The 17359-nt window shown below is 38.7% G+C and overlaps 1 protein-coding gene across 1 annotated transcript; it reads left to right on the top strand.

The window, feature by feature from the left end:
• Window positions 1-3465: 3465 nt before the first annotated feature.
• Window positions 3466-11685, top strand: LOC101847541 (GTP-binding protein 8; the record flags this gene model as incomplete). Its single annotated transcript, XM_013089619.2, is given in 6 exon segments — window positions 3466-3809; window positions 4621-4719; window positions 7335-7465; window positions 8462-8561; window positions 9630-9751; window positions 11498-11685. Coding segments are annotated over 6 exon segments (885 nt in total). The 3' UTR covers window positions 11592-11685.
• Between the last annotated feature and the right edge of the window lie 5674 nt (window positions 11686-17359).

Below are 17359 nucleotides of genomic sequence, written 5' to 3' on the forward strand. Positions count from 1 at the left end.
ACTGCCAGTCTAGCCGTCATTAAGTACGGCTAGCCTCTTCCCTATAATTATAGATCTATATAATATCCGAAATTTGGGGGAAAGGATGTGATTTCAGAGAAATAGTGCCCAGCTTTATTTTCCCAAACGTTCGGAGAAATAGTGCCTAGCTTTATTTTCCCGAACGTTCGGAGAAATAGGGGAGAGTGGGGAGAAGTGGGCCACCGCGGGAGGAGTATTTGTAAAAAAAAGAAGGCAAGGGCTATTTGCAACGCCGCGTACTGAATAGCTCCCGTGCTATTTGAAACGCCAGTACTACATCTAGAATCTAGATCTAGATCTAGTTGTAGATCTAGATCTAAAATCTAGTAACCATCGTTTCTACGTGATAATTTTGTAGTTAGATCTAGATTTCTAGAACTGCCTGAATTGTGGAAGCTTTCTCAGTTTTTTTATAAACCTCCTAGGATTTAACTCCTTTTTTTATGACGTTGTCTTATTCCGATCAATACTGGGTAGATCTAGATCTATAAAAATCTAGATCTAGATTAGATCTAACAATTGTTTCTGACATTGTTTGCACAAAAGTCTACGTCTTGTTCATCTCTCACAATCATAATCATCTGAGTTAGAGTTTGAGCAAGTTTAAGTCGAAAAACGCTTGGATAACAATAACAAGACAGTGCAACTCGAACTTTAAGTTAGGCCTAGAGAACGTATACAAGCTGTCTACTGTCTACGTTCTCTAAGTCTAAGTCTAATTTTCAGTGCTTCCAAGCGTGGCATCGAATCCCGGTCCCGGAAGGGTTGGGTTTTTTTCCTTCTGCTGAGCTTAAAATTAAAAAAAAAAAAAATTAGACTCACAGACCAAGGAAAGCCACTACTGAACTTTAACCAGACCTATATTGGTAAAAGGAAAAGTATAGGCTATACTAAGCCAGACTAAGGCCTACTTTGTACAGAGCTCCTCTTGGGGACAAAACCAGAATGTGCATGCTTCATCACTACTTAAAAAAAACTACAAAGCAACAAGATTTAATTATGGGAACAATTTGTTGGTCAGTCGAGAAGAGGACAACAACAAGAAAAAAAAAACAAGAAAAAACCCACGCTAAAAAAATCTCAGCGCAGACGCGCTGTCACTTCGGACATCAGAACTTCCGATAACAATATGTGCAGATTAAGCTTGATAATTTACACACGGCAACACAGCGTTTTATTTAGCACTGGCGCTAATCACAACGTGGCGTTTTATTTAGCACTGGCGGTAATCGCAACGCGGCGTTGCAAATAGGCACTTCCAAAAAAGAAATAACTCAAAAATGAAAAAACAAAGGACAAAATGCTTTATATCAATCCAAACAACATTTATTGTGTTTAAGCGGTACAACAGAGATAGAATGAAAATGGTACAGGAGCAGCTGATTTTTGGAAGGCTGGAAGCCAGGAAGGACTTCCGTAAACATGTGACTAAACATAGAAATAGAACGACGCATCTTCCCGATTGGCTGCTAATTTTAGTAATGTGATGTCATTACCTCCTGGGATACCCACAGACTATTTTTATAAGGCCATGGAGGTACGAAAGATTGTGTATACATGATACAGTAGATAACCTTCAATGGAGGTACCGCATGGAATGACATGTTGAGTCATTGGCTTGACTTATTATTCCGTATCGTTGTGTTTCGCCCTTTTGAATTCTCCTTACGGCAGTCCTAAGCCTTAGATCAGCCCTGGTTTTGACCTCAGAAGAGAATTACAGTCAAACCTGCCCTGACGGCCACCTCAATAAGATGACCAACCGTACAAACGGCCGCTTTCCATTTCCCCCCTTGCGTTTTTTCTATATGATTTAACTGGGTAAAACGGGCACCTGTCCAACGCAGCCGCGGCCACCATATTTTAACACACAACCCCTATCACACTAAGCAATAACACCTGTCTTAGACGGCCACCTTAGTGACTCCATTACGTTTTGTCATAAATCATGCATTAGTCCCTGGCGTTGTGGGCGAGCCGTCATAATTCTATCACCTGTTGTTGTTGTTAGGTAGTCCCTCCGACCGATCATGTTGCATGGGCCCCTCCCACTGTTAGCCCATAGCTACCAATTTTCAGCTGCTGGTGAGGTAAGTGTGTGATCCCTCATAACCCATAAGCCCCGCCTAGAACTCATACACAAATCGTAAGTGAGATGAGTGGTCACTGTTTACCCATTCTGTAACAAAGTAACAATGGACGTCAACATGAACTTGTGACAGTAGCGTAGCTCGTTCTCCGAGTGGTGGTGACCCATGTGTTTGTTTAAACATGGCACTTGGACTTCTTCGTCTGATACATTTCGTTTTATTGTCACCCTTGTGCGAAATCAGCAACAAAATAAAAATTGCAAACAAAATACAAACCAACTACAACAACAACAACAACAAAAACAACAACAAAGCATCTACTTTCGATTGGGGCCTCAGATGGGAATGGTTTGTTTTCTTCATCTTGATCAGTCCTGCCTAAGACGGCCACCTTTCTTATTCAGCCACTTTTCTTATACGGCCACCTTTCTCCTTAATAATGGGTGGCCGTCTTACACAGGTTTGACTGTATTTGCTTTCTTCATTTTGAACAGTCCTTACTAAGACGGCCACCTGTGTTATACGGCCTCTTTTATCCTTGACATTGGGTGACCGTTTTACACAAGTTTGATTGTAGTTTGAATGAATGCATCAAATATCTGAAAAACGAATAATCTATGGCCCATGTAAAGTTGAAATTTGTGGCAAAAGGATAAAAAGGAAGAGAACTGCTTTACACTTTACCCCTGATCATGAACTGAAACTGGACTGATAGTAAAATAATACTGTACATGATACTACATGAATTAACTATATAGTCTCAAAGTACATTAAAACTCAGTCAGGAATTTGTGGGGCACAAGAAGGAATGGGCAATGTAGTGAAGAAATTACGGCACTCTTAAAAAGCTTGCCTCTTTACTATTCTTTCTTTAGCTTCACTAACAACATCACAGCATTACAACTGATTCTGTTTCTGTTCATTTGTACCCAACACTCACAGATATATGCGCTCACTCAAAAATGATATTTAGATTAAAAAACAAACAAACAAAGCAACTTTTTTTTTAAAGCTCTCTCCAGCATTTCTCAGGCGTCAATATCAACTGTGTCACATTCCGTCATAGAATAAACAAGTCCGGTAATCAGAGGCCGAGCGGTAGGATCTAAGTCGTACACCTTGAAATTTACCTTACAACCCAGTCTACCTTAGACAGGCCTTTTTTGTCTCCTGCAAACTTATTTATTAGACAATAGACTACTTTACAGCAATTTGGAGAGGATAACAAATTGAAAAGTTGTATGATATGAAGATTCATTTCTTCACACCTCACTGTTATTAGAATTCAGGCTCTGTACTTTGTGATTTGTCATTCTAAATACGGTGACATTTATTTGGTTCTTTCTTTTTTCAGACTTAATGGCTCGCTTAGCAGCAGTAGGCGTGTTGATGAGGCCAAAATGCTCCTCCCAGTCGACTTGGTCACAAAGGAAGTACCTTCATGCTGCCAAGTCAAAGCTTGCTAAAGCCACGGATTTTCAACCTGTCCCACAGTCGTATACCAATCCAGTAGATCGATTGCAGCCCCACGTCCAAGTGCCAATCATTCCTGATTCAGAGTATGGATTTCAACCTTCAAGGGAGGAAATTCAAGATGGGGCATCTTTGTTCGAACCAAAAAACACAGAAGGCGAGATGTTCAAATTTCTCGGATCTTGGCCAAATCCTCACATTATGCCAAAATCTGATGTGCCTGAGGTAAAACAATCTTTAAAACAGTATTGTGGTGTCCAGTTTTCGTATTCTGCGCCAATTGATTCCTCCTGCATTTTAGATTGAACCAGGTGTTCATGTCTTTCTGTTATACTGACTGCAGTTTAGATAACTATTTCTAGTTTCTTTTGGTATTTATCGTATAAGACTATGAGGAAATATTTGTTCATGATCCCCTGTCATCTCTTTTCCAGGTATTTGAACATTATAATTTGACTGTGCCAGCTAGATAATTTTAGCTGTGACTGTTACACCATATGCATTTGTTAGCATGTGTGTATAGATGAATGTATAGGTGAATATGAATAAATTTATGAGCTCGAAAGCCGCTTATGGCATGGCTTTACGTACGTTTTTTAGAAGAGCATTGGTAAAAAGAGAACGGTTTTTTTTGTGACTGAAAGGCCAGTAGCAGAGTTCAAATCAGACAGATTTTAGTAGACTAGAATTTCAAGAAGGCCAGAATTGCGGAATTATGAGAATAAGGCTTATTCAGTTTCTTTCACAGGTTTGGTCTTAACAGATATAGAACTGGGAAAACCATTACAATGATGATGTTATGAAGAGATAATTCAAACGTGTGGTACATTATCTTTTCAGAAGACAATTATTATTATTATAGCTGTTGTTATATGCAAGTCTGTTCCCAAGTTTAAGACTCTTGCTTAGTATGCGTTGCTGTTTTGGCTTGATTCTGAATGTTATTACATGTGTAAAAAGTAATTCAGCTGTCAGTAAAACTATCGAAGATCCAAAGTGTTTTGGAAGTACATGTTATAAAAATTGTTCTTGGCAGGTGGCATTTATCGGAAAGAGCAATGTTGGCAAGTCTTCGCTGCTGGCTGCAATCTTTACCCTGATACCTTCTCTCAAAGTCAGAACTTCCTCAAAGCCAGTATGTATTTTGCTCATTTATCAAAGAATTGTAAATAATATTTCTGTAATATCATATTTTATCTTTGCTTGGCTGTCACCATCTTAAGGAGATTGCCTATCTATTTTATTTTCTTTTATTTCAAGGCAAGAAGGTCATTTTTTAATGGTTCATGACTTGTTTGAAAAAGTTCAATATGGTTTTTTTTTCATTGTGCTGCATATCTTTACTTTTAAAATATCTAAAAAAGATAAGGTTTGTTTCAGATACGAGTTTGTTGCTATGAAATAGATGATAGCTGGTCTGTGCTGTGAAATTGGTAATCTTGGTAACTGTAATGATAAGGTGTATTTTTGTCTTTTACTTTTAGAAGTGGGGTCTGATATTTATTAACCCTTCCAAATGTCTGATGTAGCTTTTTATTGTGTCAGTTGAGCATTGAATGTTTTCACCTTTGGTAATAAAATCCCCTTAAAACATTTTGAGGGGGTGGTTGGCGGGTGCTCTGGTTTTGTTTGCTCCTTCTTTCCTATCAAACATCTATTGTGTTTTTCTCCCCTTCTTCTTTTTTATGTTTGTTACTCTCTTGTAACACCTCTAATCGTCTGGTGCTCATATGACCTTATGCAGTTGCGAGCGCTGTAAAACCTCTACTAAAACTATCTAAACGTTTTGAAATTGATTGTAAATGTCCTATAAACATACATTTTCTGTAAGTTTGATGACTTGACAAGACCATTAATATTGAAAAGGATGATATTCTGTTCCCTGCTGACCTTGACCTGTGTAGCTGTGTACTCTTTATGAGGGGCGAAGAATGTATACTACTATTACTACTTGTACTGCTAAAAGCTGTAGAAAGAAAACTTTTTTAAAATTTTGTTCTTAACCATGACGTAAAGGTAGCCAGTCCATCTTTCTTTCAAAAACATTGCTTCAGTTCAGGACATTTTGAGTAGGATGTGCAAGCATATGTGCCAGTTTTTAAAGACATAGCATCAGTAACAGAAAGTGAACGTAAAGAACTATTGTTAAATGTAAAGAAAACAGAATACATGGTAATATCCTAGCAAATCCTAGTAGTAATCTCATTAGCAAAGGTGAAAAGATCAAACCAGTCCAACAGTTTAAATATCTTGAATATATGATAACATTTGTTGCCAATTAAAAAAAAAAAATTAAACGGAGAATTGCAATGGCTAAGGCTAGTTTCAATAAAATGAGCCCAATCCTGAAAAATAGAAACATCTCAATGACTACCAGAATGAAAGTTCTGAAATGCTATGTATGGTCTACCCTTCTATATGGCTGTGAATGCTGGACAATCACTAAAGACGGTGAAAATAGAATAGAAGCTACAGAAATGTGGTTTCTTAGGAGACTGCTAAGAGTACCGTGGAAGGAAAAGAAATCAAATGAGGTAGTGCTAGAGGAAGCTCCCGTGAGATGCTCACTGTTAAAAACAATCAGGAAATGACAAATGCAGTTTTTGGGACACCTGAATAGACATAAGGGTCTTGAACATCTAGCTCTCACTAGCAAAAATGAAGGCAAACGAGGCACAGAGCAACCTACTTAGGGAACATAAACAAATGGGTAACAGGGAAAGATCAGGGAAACGTAGCTTTTTTAAGAGCATCCGAGAAAAGGAATGAATGCCTGAATGGAGAACCGTGATCGCCAATGTCTGTTGCTGATCTGACCTCTGGATGATGATAACATCGGTGCCGCTTGTTATTAATTAAATTATAGACACCTCAAGTTTCATCCATACTGAATAACTTACCACTTTCAAAATCAAATAAAGTGAAATGGAATTCCTGGGTGCAATCTCTGTTAATATTTTTAGAAACGTTTCTGGCAGTGGATATAGGAAGTACCCTTTATTTTAGTCTCGATATCAAATTGTTCCCTTAAGTTCTTCATCTGATGCTTCTCTTGAAGTTTGACGTGTTTGTCGGGGTCCAGTGTACCAAGCTTTTGTGATTCATCCTTTTTACTTATGTTCTCACATTCCAAAATAGCACTTTGTTTAAAGAAAAATGTGTAAAGGAATTTTTTTGGCCTTTTGTTCAATCACAGCTGATGGCCCAGTGCCAGGTCAGCCAACATGAGCATTGATAGAAATTAAGAATAAAGGTTTCAAGAGATTCATTGCTTCGTTTTTGACTCCCAAGATTTATTGTTTCATATTTGGCTCATAATAAGGCTGTTGCACTCTTTTCTTTTGCCTCAGCAAAAGTAGAAAAACATTGATGTCTTTGAAATGGACTGACTGGATGATTAGAATGGAGCTATTAAGATTATGGCCACAGATTATGTTATGGCAGTGGCACCATATGACTGCATTTACGGCCAACCAATTATGTTGATAAACAACACTTGGATGATTGATAGATACCATTACTTACTATGACTGAATGGGGTTTTTTATATCCCCTTTAGGTAAAAGAAAAACTAGGCCTTTAACAAGACTTTAAATGATATTTTATCCTTCATTTAGAAATTGTGCACTGCTCAGGCCAACTTTCACTCAGTAAATATTGATACTGAGTATTTTAGAAAACTCTTAAGTACTGAATGTACTCAAGTAATTTAGTTTTTCCTTATTTTGTGTGTGTCTTTTCCTTTCACAGGGCCATACAAAATTGATGAATGTGTTCAATGTAAACGACTGTTTTCACCTAGTGGACATGCCAGGCTATGGGTTCAATATGCCGGACCACTTTGAAACTAGTGTGGAAGCATACCTCAAGGCTAGACGGAAGTATGTACTGTGCTGAATTCATCACATAATTGGATGAAATACTGAGAAGTATGATATTAAATGCAAGTTCTACTTGAACAAAAAGTAATTATAAATTTAATGCTGCACAGCAATCATCAAGTTCTCCAGTATCTCTGGCCGTGTGCGAAGGACATTAAAGCGGTCTTCAAGTTAAAAACTTTGTTAGAAATCACAATACCCTGGCTTAACTGGCAAATATTATTGCAAAAATTACTCCATACAATGATTTTTAACTCATCTTTCTTTCTTTGTAGAATTATGTTAATTGGTTCAGGATAATTCTGTTTATTGAAATACAGTTTACGGCATTTTAACTCTCTGTGCATCGTTTTTGTGGAACTGTTCAAATGAGTGACCTTTGCTGTAATTTGGTAGAGCGCTCTATCAAGCTGCTGATTTCTTGCTTGGAACTATGGAAGAGATATTTTTTAACTTTCATAATTCACAGAAGTTTAAGCTAGTGCACTCTGTTCTGTTAGAGCCAGGTATACTGTGAATCCCATCCTTTCCATTCATTTTGTTGGAAGAGGCGAAAAAGTTCCAACTCAAATTCAGGAGCAGAAAACCAGAGTTTTGTGTACTGCAAAAAAATAGAACATTGTTCTCATGAAACTCTTAAAACCAGAATCATTGTTTCAGTCAAGTTCAGGCTATCTGATTCAGATCAGTTGTAAGTATTGTTAACATTCTAAGTGAGGAATCTCCTTGCTAAATTGGTTGGGGATTTTGGTCTTCATAGGAACGGGTACCATGCAGAGGTTTGTTCATGTTGTGGAATTGTAACAATTGGTTTTATTTTTATCAGCTGCAGTGAATTGAGAACTGAGCATTCCCTCATTCTTTCTCTTTTATAAGGAGTCCCTAACTTAGCACCAAAATTCATTTAGGACATTCCACTGCCATATGTAACTTTGGAAATGTAGAGAAGTCATTTTCCTGAAATACTAGTTAAGGCTGCTTCCTGAACACTTCCAGTTTGCAGAGGGTATTTATGCTGGTAGATGCGGATACTGGTCCTACTGAAGTGGACTATTTAGCTGTTGAAATGATGGAGGAGGCATCCAAACCATATGTTGTAAGTTCCTCTGGTTGTTGCGAAGGTTTCTCATGTGTTCACGTAACTTGAAGCAGAAAAGTATTTTTCACTTTGTGCTTCTGTCATGATAAAACTTTGACATTTGTGCCTCTTCATTTTATGTGTCATTTTCAAAGGGTCGATTTCCTTGGGGAGGGGGGGTTGGATCATTAGTGACAAACGACAAAAGGAGGAAAAATTTTCCTTTTTCCTTTTATAGGTTAAGTGGACATCATTGTGGATCTTTTTTTACTTAGTGTAGAAGAGAAACTGCTTCTGGGTAGATCTATACTTGTGTTGGAGAGATGTTGGGCAAGGAATATGAAAAGTGAGAATTTGTGCGCCTCAATTCACCTTGATTTTCTTTGTATTTTCAGTGTAATGACATTTATTCTGTTTGATGGATCAGTGGGGATGACAAGAAATGATGAAAAATATTTCAAGAGATACACTGATTTAAATCTCCCGTTAACAGTATGTAAACATTGTTCATTGTAATTTTGTTTGTAATTTTACTTCTTTTTTTTTTTTTTTACTGATATGTTTTTCTGTTCAGATACATATCTTTTCAAATAATTTCACATTTCCTTTCCGAATTATTTAAGATATGTTGTTGTTTCTTCTCATGCCATGATGTCAAATAACCTTTGACTTTTTTGTAGCACTTGTAATTATCTTGGAACCAGTTTGAGCTGAAATATTAATAACTGAATGTACGCTTATTTATGTAGAATCGCAATATGTATTCTAATACATGCAGAAGTGAAAGAAAACTTTGTGCGTTAAGAAACTGGTGATTGTAGAAGAAAGTGTACTCTGTAAAAAAAGAATTTTATGAAAGAAATAAGTTTTTGTAAATTTATATATTTTGCATTTTGTAAGTGTGTATGCTGCAGTCTTTACAGGTTTTTTTCTTTCTTCTTGAGCTAAATTCTTTTCTCTAATGCACCAATATTTTTTAAAGTACAGCTGCTCCTGTTGTGTGATTTTAAATTCAAACAAGTCACTGCCATACTCCCTAAAAACAGTCGGTGTGTAATATTTGCCTTTCTTTACTGATTTCCTCAGATGGTGCTTACCAAAATAGATCTTGCAAAACAAGGAACATTGATAAGAAATCTAATGGCTGTGTTGAAATTCAGAGACTCCTCGAAAGCCCACAGTTGCTTTCCTCAACCTTTCCTTGTGAGGTATAACAAGTTGACTGCTCAATAGAAAAGAAAAAATACTTCCCCAGAATAGACCACACTCTCTTATTCAGTTGGATTTTTTCTTCTGTTGATATTTCTAAGATTCATTGGCAGTTCTAAAATGGCCCTTCGGGCCATCAGGGCTAAATTCAATATTAATTCCTATCCAAAACTGAAGTTAGTCAGGTAAGTATGAATATTAAGAGTACCTTTAAAAAAGGCACATCTCTTAAATAAAACACAATCTTACCTATCTCATGTGAAGCGACAATATCGCCTTTGGGTCTGTATTATGTCAATCATAGAAGGTATGAAGGAAACAGGCAAACGATGAATCTATTTTCTATATTATATGTAAAATTAACTGCGCTGTAGTGTGAGACTGAGATGAAGATCTTGCTGTAGGCATACTCTCTTCGCTCTAACAGGAGTATGAGAAGTCTATAGTCTATAGGTTATGGTGTTCGCCTCTCATTCAATAGGCCCTGGGTTTGTATCCTGAATCGACAGACTATTTTCTTCTCTAAAAAACGATTTTTTCTTTTCTCCTCCTTTCCTGCTCTTTTATCATTCTGTCGTCTGCTTTTATCTTCATTTTTTGCCTCCCCCTTGCCTTGGTTCCTTCATACTGCTGTCTTTCAGCCACATCCCTAATCTTAGGGTAGGTAAGATCGAACACCATAGCCTTGTCGGATAAGGGCTGAAAAATCCTGGAGGTCCGGTGTGCCAGTTGCGCTCGTTAAAAATCCCGGAGGTCCGGTGTGCCAGTTGCGCTCGTTAAAAATCCCTGAGGTCCGGTGTGCCAGTTGCGCTCGTTAAAAATCCCTGAGGTCCGGTGTGCCAGTTGGGCTCGTTAAAAATCCCTTGGTGGTCCTAAAATCTATAAGACTAGGCTTCAGCCGCCTTCGGGAAAAAAATTCAAAATAAATTCCTGCCAAACTGAAAATGCTTAATGTGTCCTACGCGTTCATTTGACCTTATGTAGTTCCGAGCACCGTAAAACACTAACCAAAACACAAAAAAAGCAAATTGAACTGGGGCGCACCCGCAGGATTTTCTTATGGTTTGTTTTGTTTGTGTTAGAGAAGCAGCAGTTGGGTATGTATTAGTTCATTGATATTGCAAGGACTTCAAGAAAAACTTAAAAGGTTTTTACAGAGTGGATTTATTCTTCTAAAGTTCTTATCAAACTCTCTATTCAGTCAATGTGAAGATGCTCTGGTCCAGGGGTGTCAAACCCAATCGCCCTGGGTGCCAAACTCAAATTTCATTTAATACTCATAGTTGCTTGTGCAATGAACTGAATAAACAGTCATTGAGAAGTGGAAAACTAAAACTTTTTTAAACAATAATATGAATTAGAACATACAGTGGTTAAAATATATTCAAAATCAAGGCTTACCAATTTTTGTTGTTGTACTAATTTGTTAGAGCTGGATGTTTGGCCACTTTTCTTGTCAACACATTCATAAAATTTACATTTGGAGTAAATCTCTGTGTTATGGAGATTTTCAGAATAAACGGTCTAAAATTCTCTCCTGGGCGAGACATAATAATTGTTTACTGGACCAGATGCAGCCCGTAAGCTGACACCTGTGCGTTAGTCCATTTTTAGATGTGGGAAATTTTGCCTTTTCTTGAACAATATGACTCTGCTTTTATTGTGTCCAAATCCTCTTCATTGACAAAACATATTATTATGTGCTAATGACTGTGGCTTACTCAGAATTCATTTTTATTTTACAGCTCCCATTCAGGTGAGGGAGTGGCATTCCTTCAGACGTTTATCGCTTACATCACTGGCCACCTGAACATCAAGTCTTTGTCTGGTGCGTCGTGACTCCTGTTGCTGTTCATGAAGAATTTGTTGCACAATTTACAGATATTGTTTTGGAGTTTTATGCGTATCTTGTGCAAATAAATTTTTTATGATACCAATACCAAAATTGTCTGGATGTAGATTTGTTTCAGGACTGGGATATTTTATTTAATGTTTCCGCAATACAGTAGAACACGGCTATAGCGGGACATTTTGTTCCAGAAGAAAAATCCCGCTGTAAGCGAGTTCGCGCTATAGGAATGCAAAGGGGGGAAATAACCGAAAAATTTCTAAAAATCCACATGAATACCTCCCTTCCATATCAATAAAATCTGCACTTTTGATTAGTCTTCTTTTTCTTGTCAGCTTCGTTGATTATCTCGGCTTTTAATTCAAGTGAGAAGCATTTCCTTTTGTCCTTGTTGGAAGCCATCTTTTCCTCGGTTTCGTTGCTTGTGCGGTCTATAGTACCGGAAGGGCAACTTGTAGAACTGGTGAAGTAGATGTGTGTGTATGCCTATGATGAGCATCCACGATCACAATTCAATGAATCAAGAGTCACACACTACACGCTCTCCTCTTCTTTTACATTTTGGCCTAGCCTAGGCCGAGGGCTATGGCCTATACGCTCTCCTACTGAGCCTCTAAGCTACGGCACATGACTTTTGGAGTGAGTGGCTCACGTAACGCGTCCCTCCGCACCAGCTCTCTCTGCCGCATGCCCCACCCCACTCATCGCTGGACTGGCCATTCACAACGCTGCACCGCTGACTGCCTGTTTGGAGCCCTCCTACAGCCCCCCCAACCATCTTCCCCCCAGATAGAGCTAGCTCGATCTTTCCCACTGTATCCGAGTTCGGGCCTTTCCTTGCCCCACTAAACCAGAGCATAGGTAATTGAGTTTACATAGAGAAAAATAGGGGGATTCCGGTAAGGTGCCGCTGTAGTCATGTTCTAGTTCTACTGTACTCATTTTTGTCCTCTGATTATACATGTATATATACATTCAAGATTCAGGCTAGGATTTCAATGAAGTATCTATTCCAGTGAACGAACACTTATTTTTTTTTCAACCCTTCTGTTCAATTCATATTTCTCATTGACAGCTGACTGAGGTTATTATTTGATATAATGCATTACAACTCTTTGCTATCATCATGTAGATCTACATTATTATGCCCCGTTTCCTTACCAGAATACAGAGGCAGCTCCTCTAGGCACATTCACACCAAACAGCAGAACAATTTAGTCTCATAGGAGAACATGTTTTTGTACATGTATTGTCAAATAGCCTTACATAAGCACTGCCCCATCCATATTGCTTCAACTGAGCAGCATTCCTTAATGGTTTTGGTTTCTCTATTCATCCACTCAGTACATGTACAGACGCGAACGAATAAAACGAACACAGAAAACTCAAAATCATTGATGATAGATAGCTCTTAAAATTTGCCACTCTCCGCCTGACAACTCCTTAATTTTTAGTTCTCCGCTAACTCGAATTATGGAATATATGATGAACACATTTGTCAATCCACGACGTGTTTGAGTCATCCGTGCCCGACAGTATAATTTGTATTCCCACTTTCTAAGGAACAGGACATCAGGGTTAGCCCTGACCTCGCATAGTATGTGTTACGACGTGGTGGAATCAGACGCTCGTCAATTTTGGGGCATATGGAGTTTTTCGTATCATCTCAAAACTTGTTCATTTGTCTTGATTTCAAAGGAAAAATTACCCTTCTGTCTTCAATAGAAGTCGAGATATTTTTGATTGAAATAGGTGGTGTCACCTGGTTTCAGAGACAAAATTAGAGAGAAAATGGCCGCCTAAGTTTGGTGACTCCCACAGCTTGAGAGTCATTGGAAATTGTAAATTTACAGTTTTTGTGTCTTTAATCGAAGTTTTTAAATAAAAGTCACACAGCAAATTGTTTTAAATGGACTTTAGAAGTACTGAGCCAAAAACTGAAAATTTAATCAAAATTGCTGAACTGGCGGAAAAATGAGTTTCTTCAATTTCATTATTTTGACGAGTGCCTGATTTCACCACGCTGCCTCACACACACACACACACATATATATATATATATATATATATATATATATATATATATATATATATATATATATATATATATATATATATATATATATAAGCATTATACATGTGTGTATATATATATATGTATGGATAACACCAATGCTTTTCGGGGGGGGGGGGATATAAATAGAAAATCGCTTAAACTATCCCAGAGAGAACTCTGGAAAACGGTGATCGCAACAGAATGTACTCTTTTCGCCTCTCTTTACTTTCTCTCTCTATCTCTCTCTCTCTCTCTCTCTCTCTCTCTCTCTCTCTCTCTCTCTCTCTCTCTCTCTCTCTCTCTCTCTCTCTCTCTCTCTTTCTCTCTATATATCTGTACATTTACCTTGTATTACGAGAGTTTGACGTGCTCTGTCATGCTAGGAAAGTCAAGGGGCATCTCATAGTCTTAGTCTCTCCTGAAGTATCACATGGGCATGGTCTCATACCTCATTCTGAATTATTTCTAACCTTTCTAACTCTACCTGTGTTTTTGACAGTGTGAGAGAGTCAAAACTGTTCTCAATCACAGATAGAGACCAGGTTTAAAAAGGAGTGTTAAAGAAAAAAACCGTTACCAAAATCATCTGTGTCATCCTTGCATGAGCCATCGATATGATACATACCATTCATATCTTTTCTGTCCATAGATATGACTCTGAGGGTGGTTAGCGGGTGCTCTGGTGTGGTTTGCTCCTTTTTACCTATCAAACATCTATCACTCTTATCTCTCGGCCTTCTTGTTTCTGTTGGTTACTCTCTTGTAACATTTCTACTAACCTTCGGCACTTGTATGACTTGATTATATTGCCAGTGTCGTAAAACTCTTACCAAAAAAAATGAACAGATGGTTTGACTTCTGTTCTCACGGTCTTTCTTTCCAATGTGCTGTCCACGGATAACACCAACGCTTTTCGGGGGGGGGGGATATAAATAGAAAATCGCTCAAACAATCTCAGAGAGAACTCTGGAAAACGGTGATCGCAACAGAATGTACTGTTTTTGTCTCTCTTTACTTTCTCTCTCTTTCTCTCTCTATCTCTTTCTCTCTCTCTCTCTCTCTCTCTCTCTCTCTCTCTCTCTCTCTCTCTCTCTCGCACGTGCGCTCGAGCACACACCCACTAGCCATTGTTTTAATTAAGCAACCAGGAGAACTAGACTTTGAAGTTCAGGTACGAACTGAAGTTCGGTGGTTTGTAGAACGTGTTTCCGCTCCAACTCCAAGTGTACAGAGGGCCAAGTGTCCAGCCTTCAAAATCAACCACCATGGGTCTAGAAACGTTAGGTTCCACTATCAAAGTATCTTCTGTCTGTCTGTCTCTCTGTCTGTCTCTCTCTGTCTCTCTCTCTCTCTCTCTCTCTCTCTCTCTCTCTCTCTCTCTCTCTCTCTGTCTCTCTCTCTCTCCCTCTCATTTTCTCTCTCTCTCTCTCTCTCTCTCCCTCTCTCTCTCTCTCTCGCTGTGTGTGTGTGTGTGTTCTTGTATCCCAGCGAGTCTAACATACTTTTGTCTCTATAAAAACAGTGGCAAATGCCCATGACGACGCTGTGGAGGAACAGACACACGGAGTGCAGTAACGTTCGTACAGTCGAACGTGTTCTAACGGCCACCCGTATAAATTTATAACACAATTACCCGTACAAACGGCCACTTCCCATTTTCCCCCAAGCGGTTTTGTGTGTGTGTGGGGGGGGGGGGGGGGGTTACATCATAACAACATTGTATAAGAAGACATCCAATTGTCTATGACTGCCACTTTCCTCTCGGCAATAGGGGGTTGTCGTTAATACAATATACATTTTGGCCCTGTGGCTCAGTCAAGATCTCGTGCAACTTTCACCTTCAGCTACAAGTACAAGAAAAACAAACAACAAACATGGGGTCATCTGTCGATGAGGTGCAGTGTTCAATAATATATCAATATTATAATTTGAAGCCCCTGTATATCAATTTTCGCACGAACACGTTGATTTTTATTTATTTATTTATTTCGTTTCTTGGCATGGTTTTAATGCAGGATGTCAGAAACGTTGTGACACGTCTTCTTTTATGATCGAACTGTGTTGAAAGACCGTATTGTACAAAGTGCTTGCGGGTGGTTGGAGGGCGTCACCGGAAGGTCCTACTTCTTTATTTTCCTTCTGTTGTTTCTATCAGTCTGTCTTACCTTTTCTCAGCATTAAATCATCCTTACATGTATTGTGTCGATGTGCTCCTATTTACTCAAACAAACGAGCAAGCAGACATACAGACCAAGCGGCTGGATCCCAGGACGCTCTGTTCTACCCACCGGTGACCTAGCAGTAATTTACTGTAATTTACTGGTTATCTTCGTCACACAGACATATTATACACATATGTGTGCGCGTCCACACAAACACACACACACACACACACACACACACACACACACACACACACACACACTCACAATTTTAAAGGTGAGGGGAACTGCATTCTCACCTACTTTTTTCATCCGCTATAGGTGGTCGGAAGTGCGCCTAGTACTGCAAAACAAAACATGTATCTTCTTTTAACTGCAGTATAATGTTGCATTAGCCTAGTACAACCTGCGTCATTATTTGACATGCCCAGATGCCATTTACTGTCCCTCCTGAATTAAACCACCAATGTTACCCTAACTGTTCACCATGTGTCTATAATAATAATATAGTTTTCCCCCCGTCTACCTTGCCGAGAGGCCTCTGTGCTATCATTTCTATCTTTTCTACCTGTGTCTGGTTAAAAGCTCTTCAACATTGTACGCAGGAGATATGAGTTCAGTGCTTGCGTAGCGTAGGAAAGTTATTTTTAATTATCTGAGTCTGTCATCTGTGGTGTTATTGTTGCCTATCGCACTCAGCGCATATATTGATTTTGACATACATGATCGGAGAAGCCTAGCTTACATGTCTCATTAATTATCTGAATTGTGTCTATGAGGGCGCTGATAAATTTACAATAAATTAAATCAACTTAACAACCAAATCTACGTTCTGTCCACTCTTCGCGAACCCCGAGTCCTCTCCACCATGATCCCCTTTGCGCAACACCTCGCAAAGATTGTTCTCTTTAGTTGATCATGATAATATTCTTATTTTAACTCGCTGTCTTGTTACAACTTATACTATAGTACTATCGCGTCTGTGGCGAAATTAATTATAGCAGGTCTCCGCTGAGACAAGGCGGATATATGCCCCTCACTGCACAGTGCACAGCTGTACGGCAAAGGTACGTAGGTTCTCAGTTCGATTCCTAGCTTTGCTGATGGATGACTTTGCCTCCCCCCCACCCCCCGCCCTCACTTTTGGCTTTCAGCCTTATCAGGATCACTGCATGTAGGTAGGATCGACGGTCAGCGTTTTTAATTAGGTATTCCAGGGTATATGTGTATTTATTTGGTTATGAAGAAAAACAAAACAAAACAAACAAACAAAGAAAATTCGACCGCACGTTCAAGATACTTCAGTAGAAGAAAATCTCTGAAGGGTGGGCCTGGTAACGAAGGCCAGTAATTAAGCTTGGCCGAAACTGAAACTCATAGGCCTAATATTTCAACTCAAAGGTGAAGGAACTCCAGTCAATATAATACAAATAGATCTAAATGAGAATATTGATTTCGAAAAAGATTTATGGGCGAAAGGCACATAGAGAACTAATCAGTGGGGCTTTGGGACGTGAAAAAATAAAAGAAAGAAAGTGTT

The sequence above is a fragment of the Aplysia californica genome, unplaced genomic scaffold (assembly GCF_000002075.1).
Source record: "Aplysia californica isolate F4 #8 unplaced genomic scaffold, AplCal3.0 scaffold00999, whole genome shotgun sequence".
Lineage (NCBI taxonomy): Eukaryota > Metazoa > Mollusca > Gastropoda > Aplysiida > Aplysiidae > Aplysia > Aplysia californica.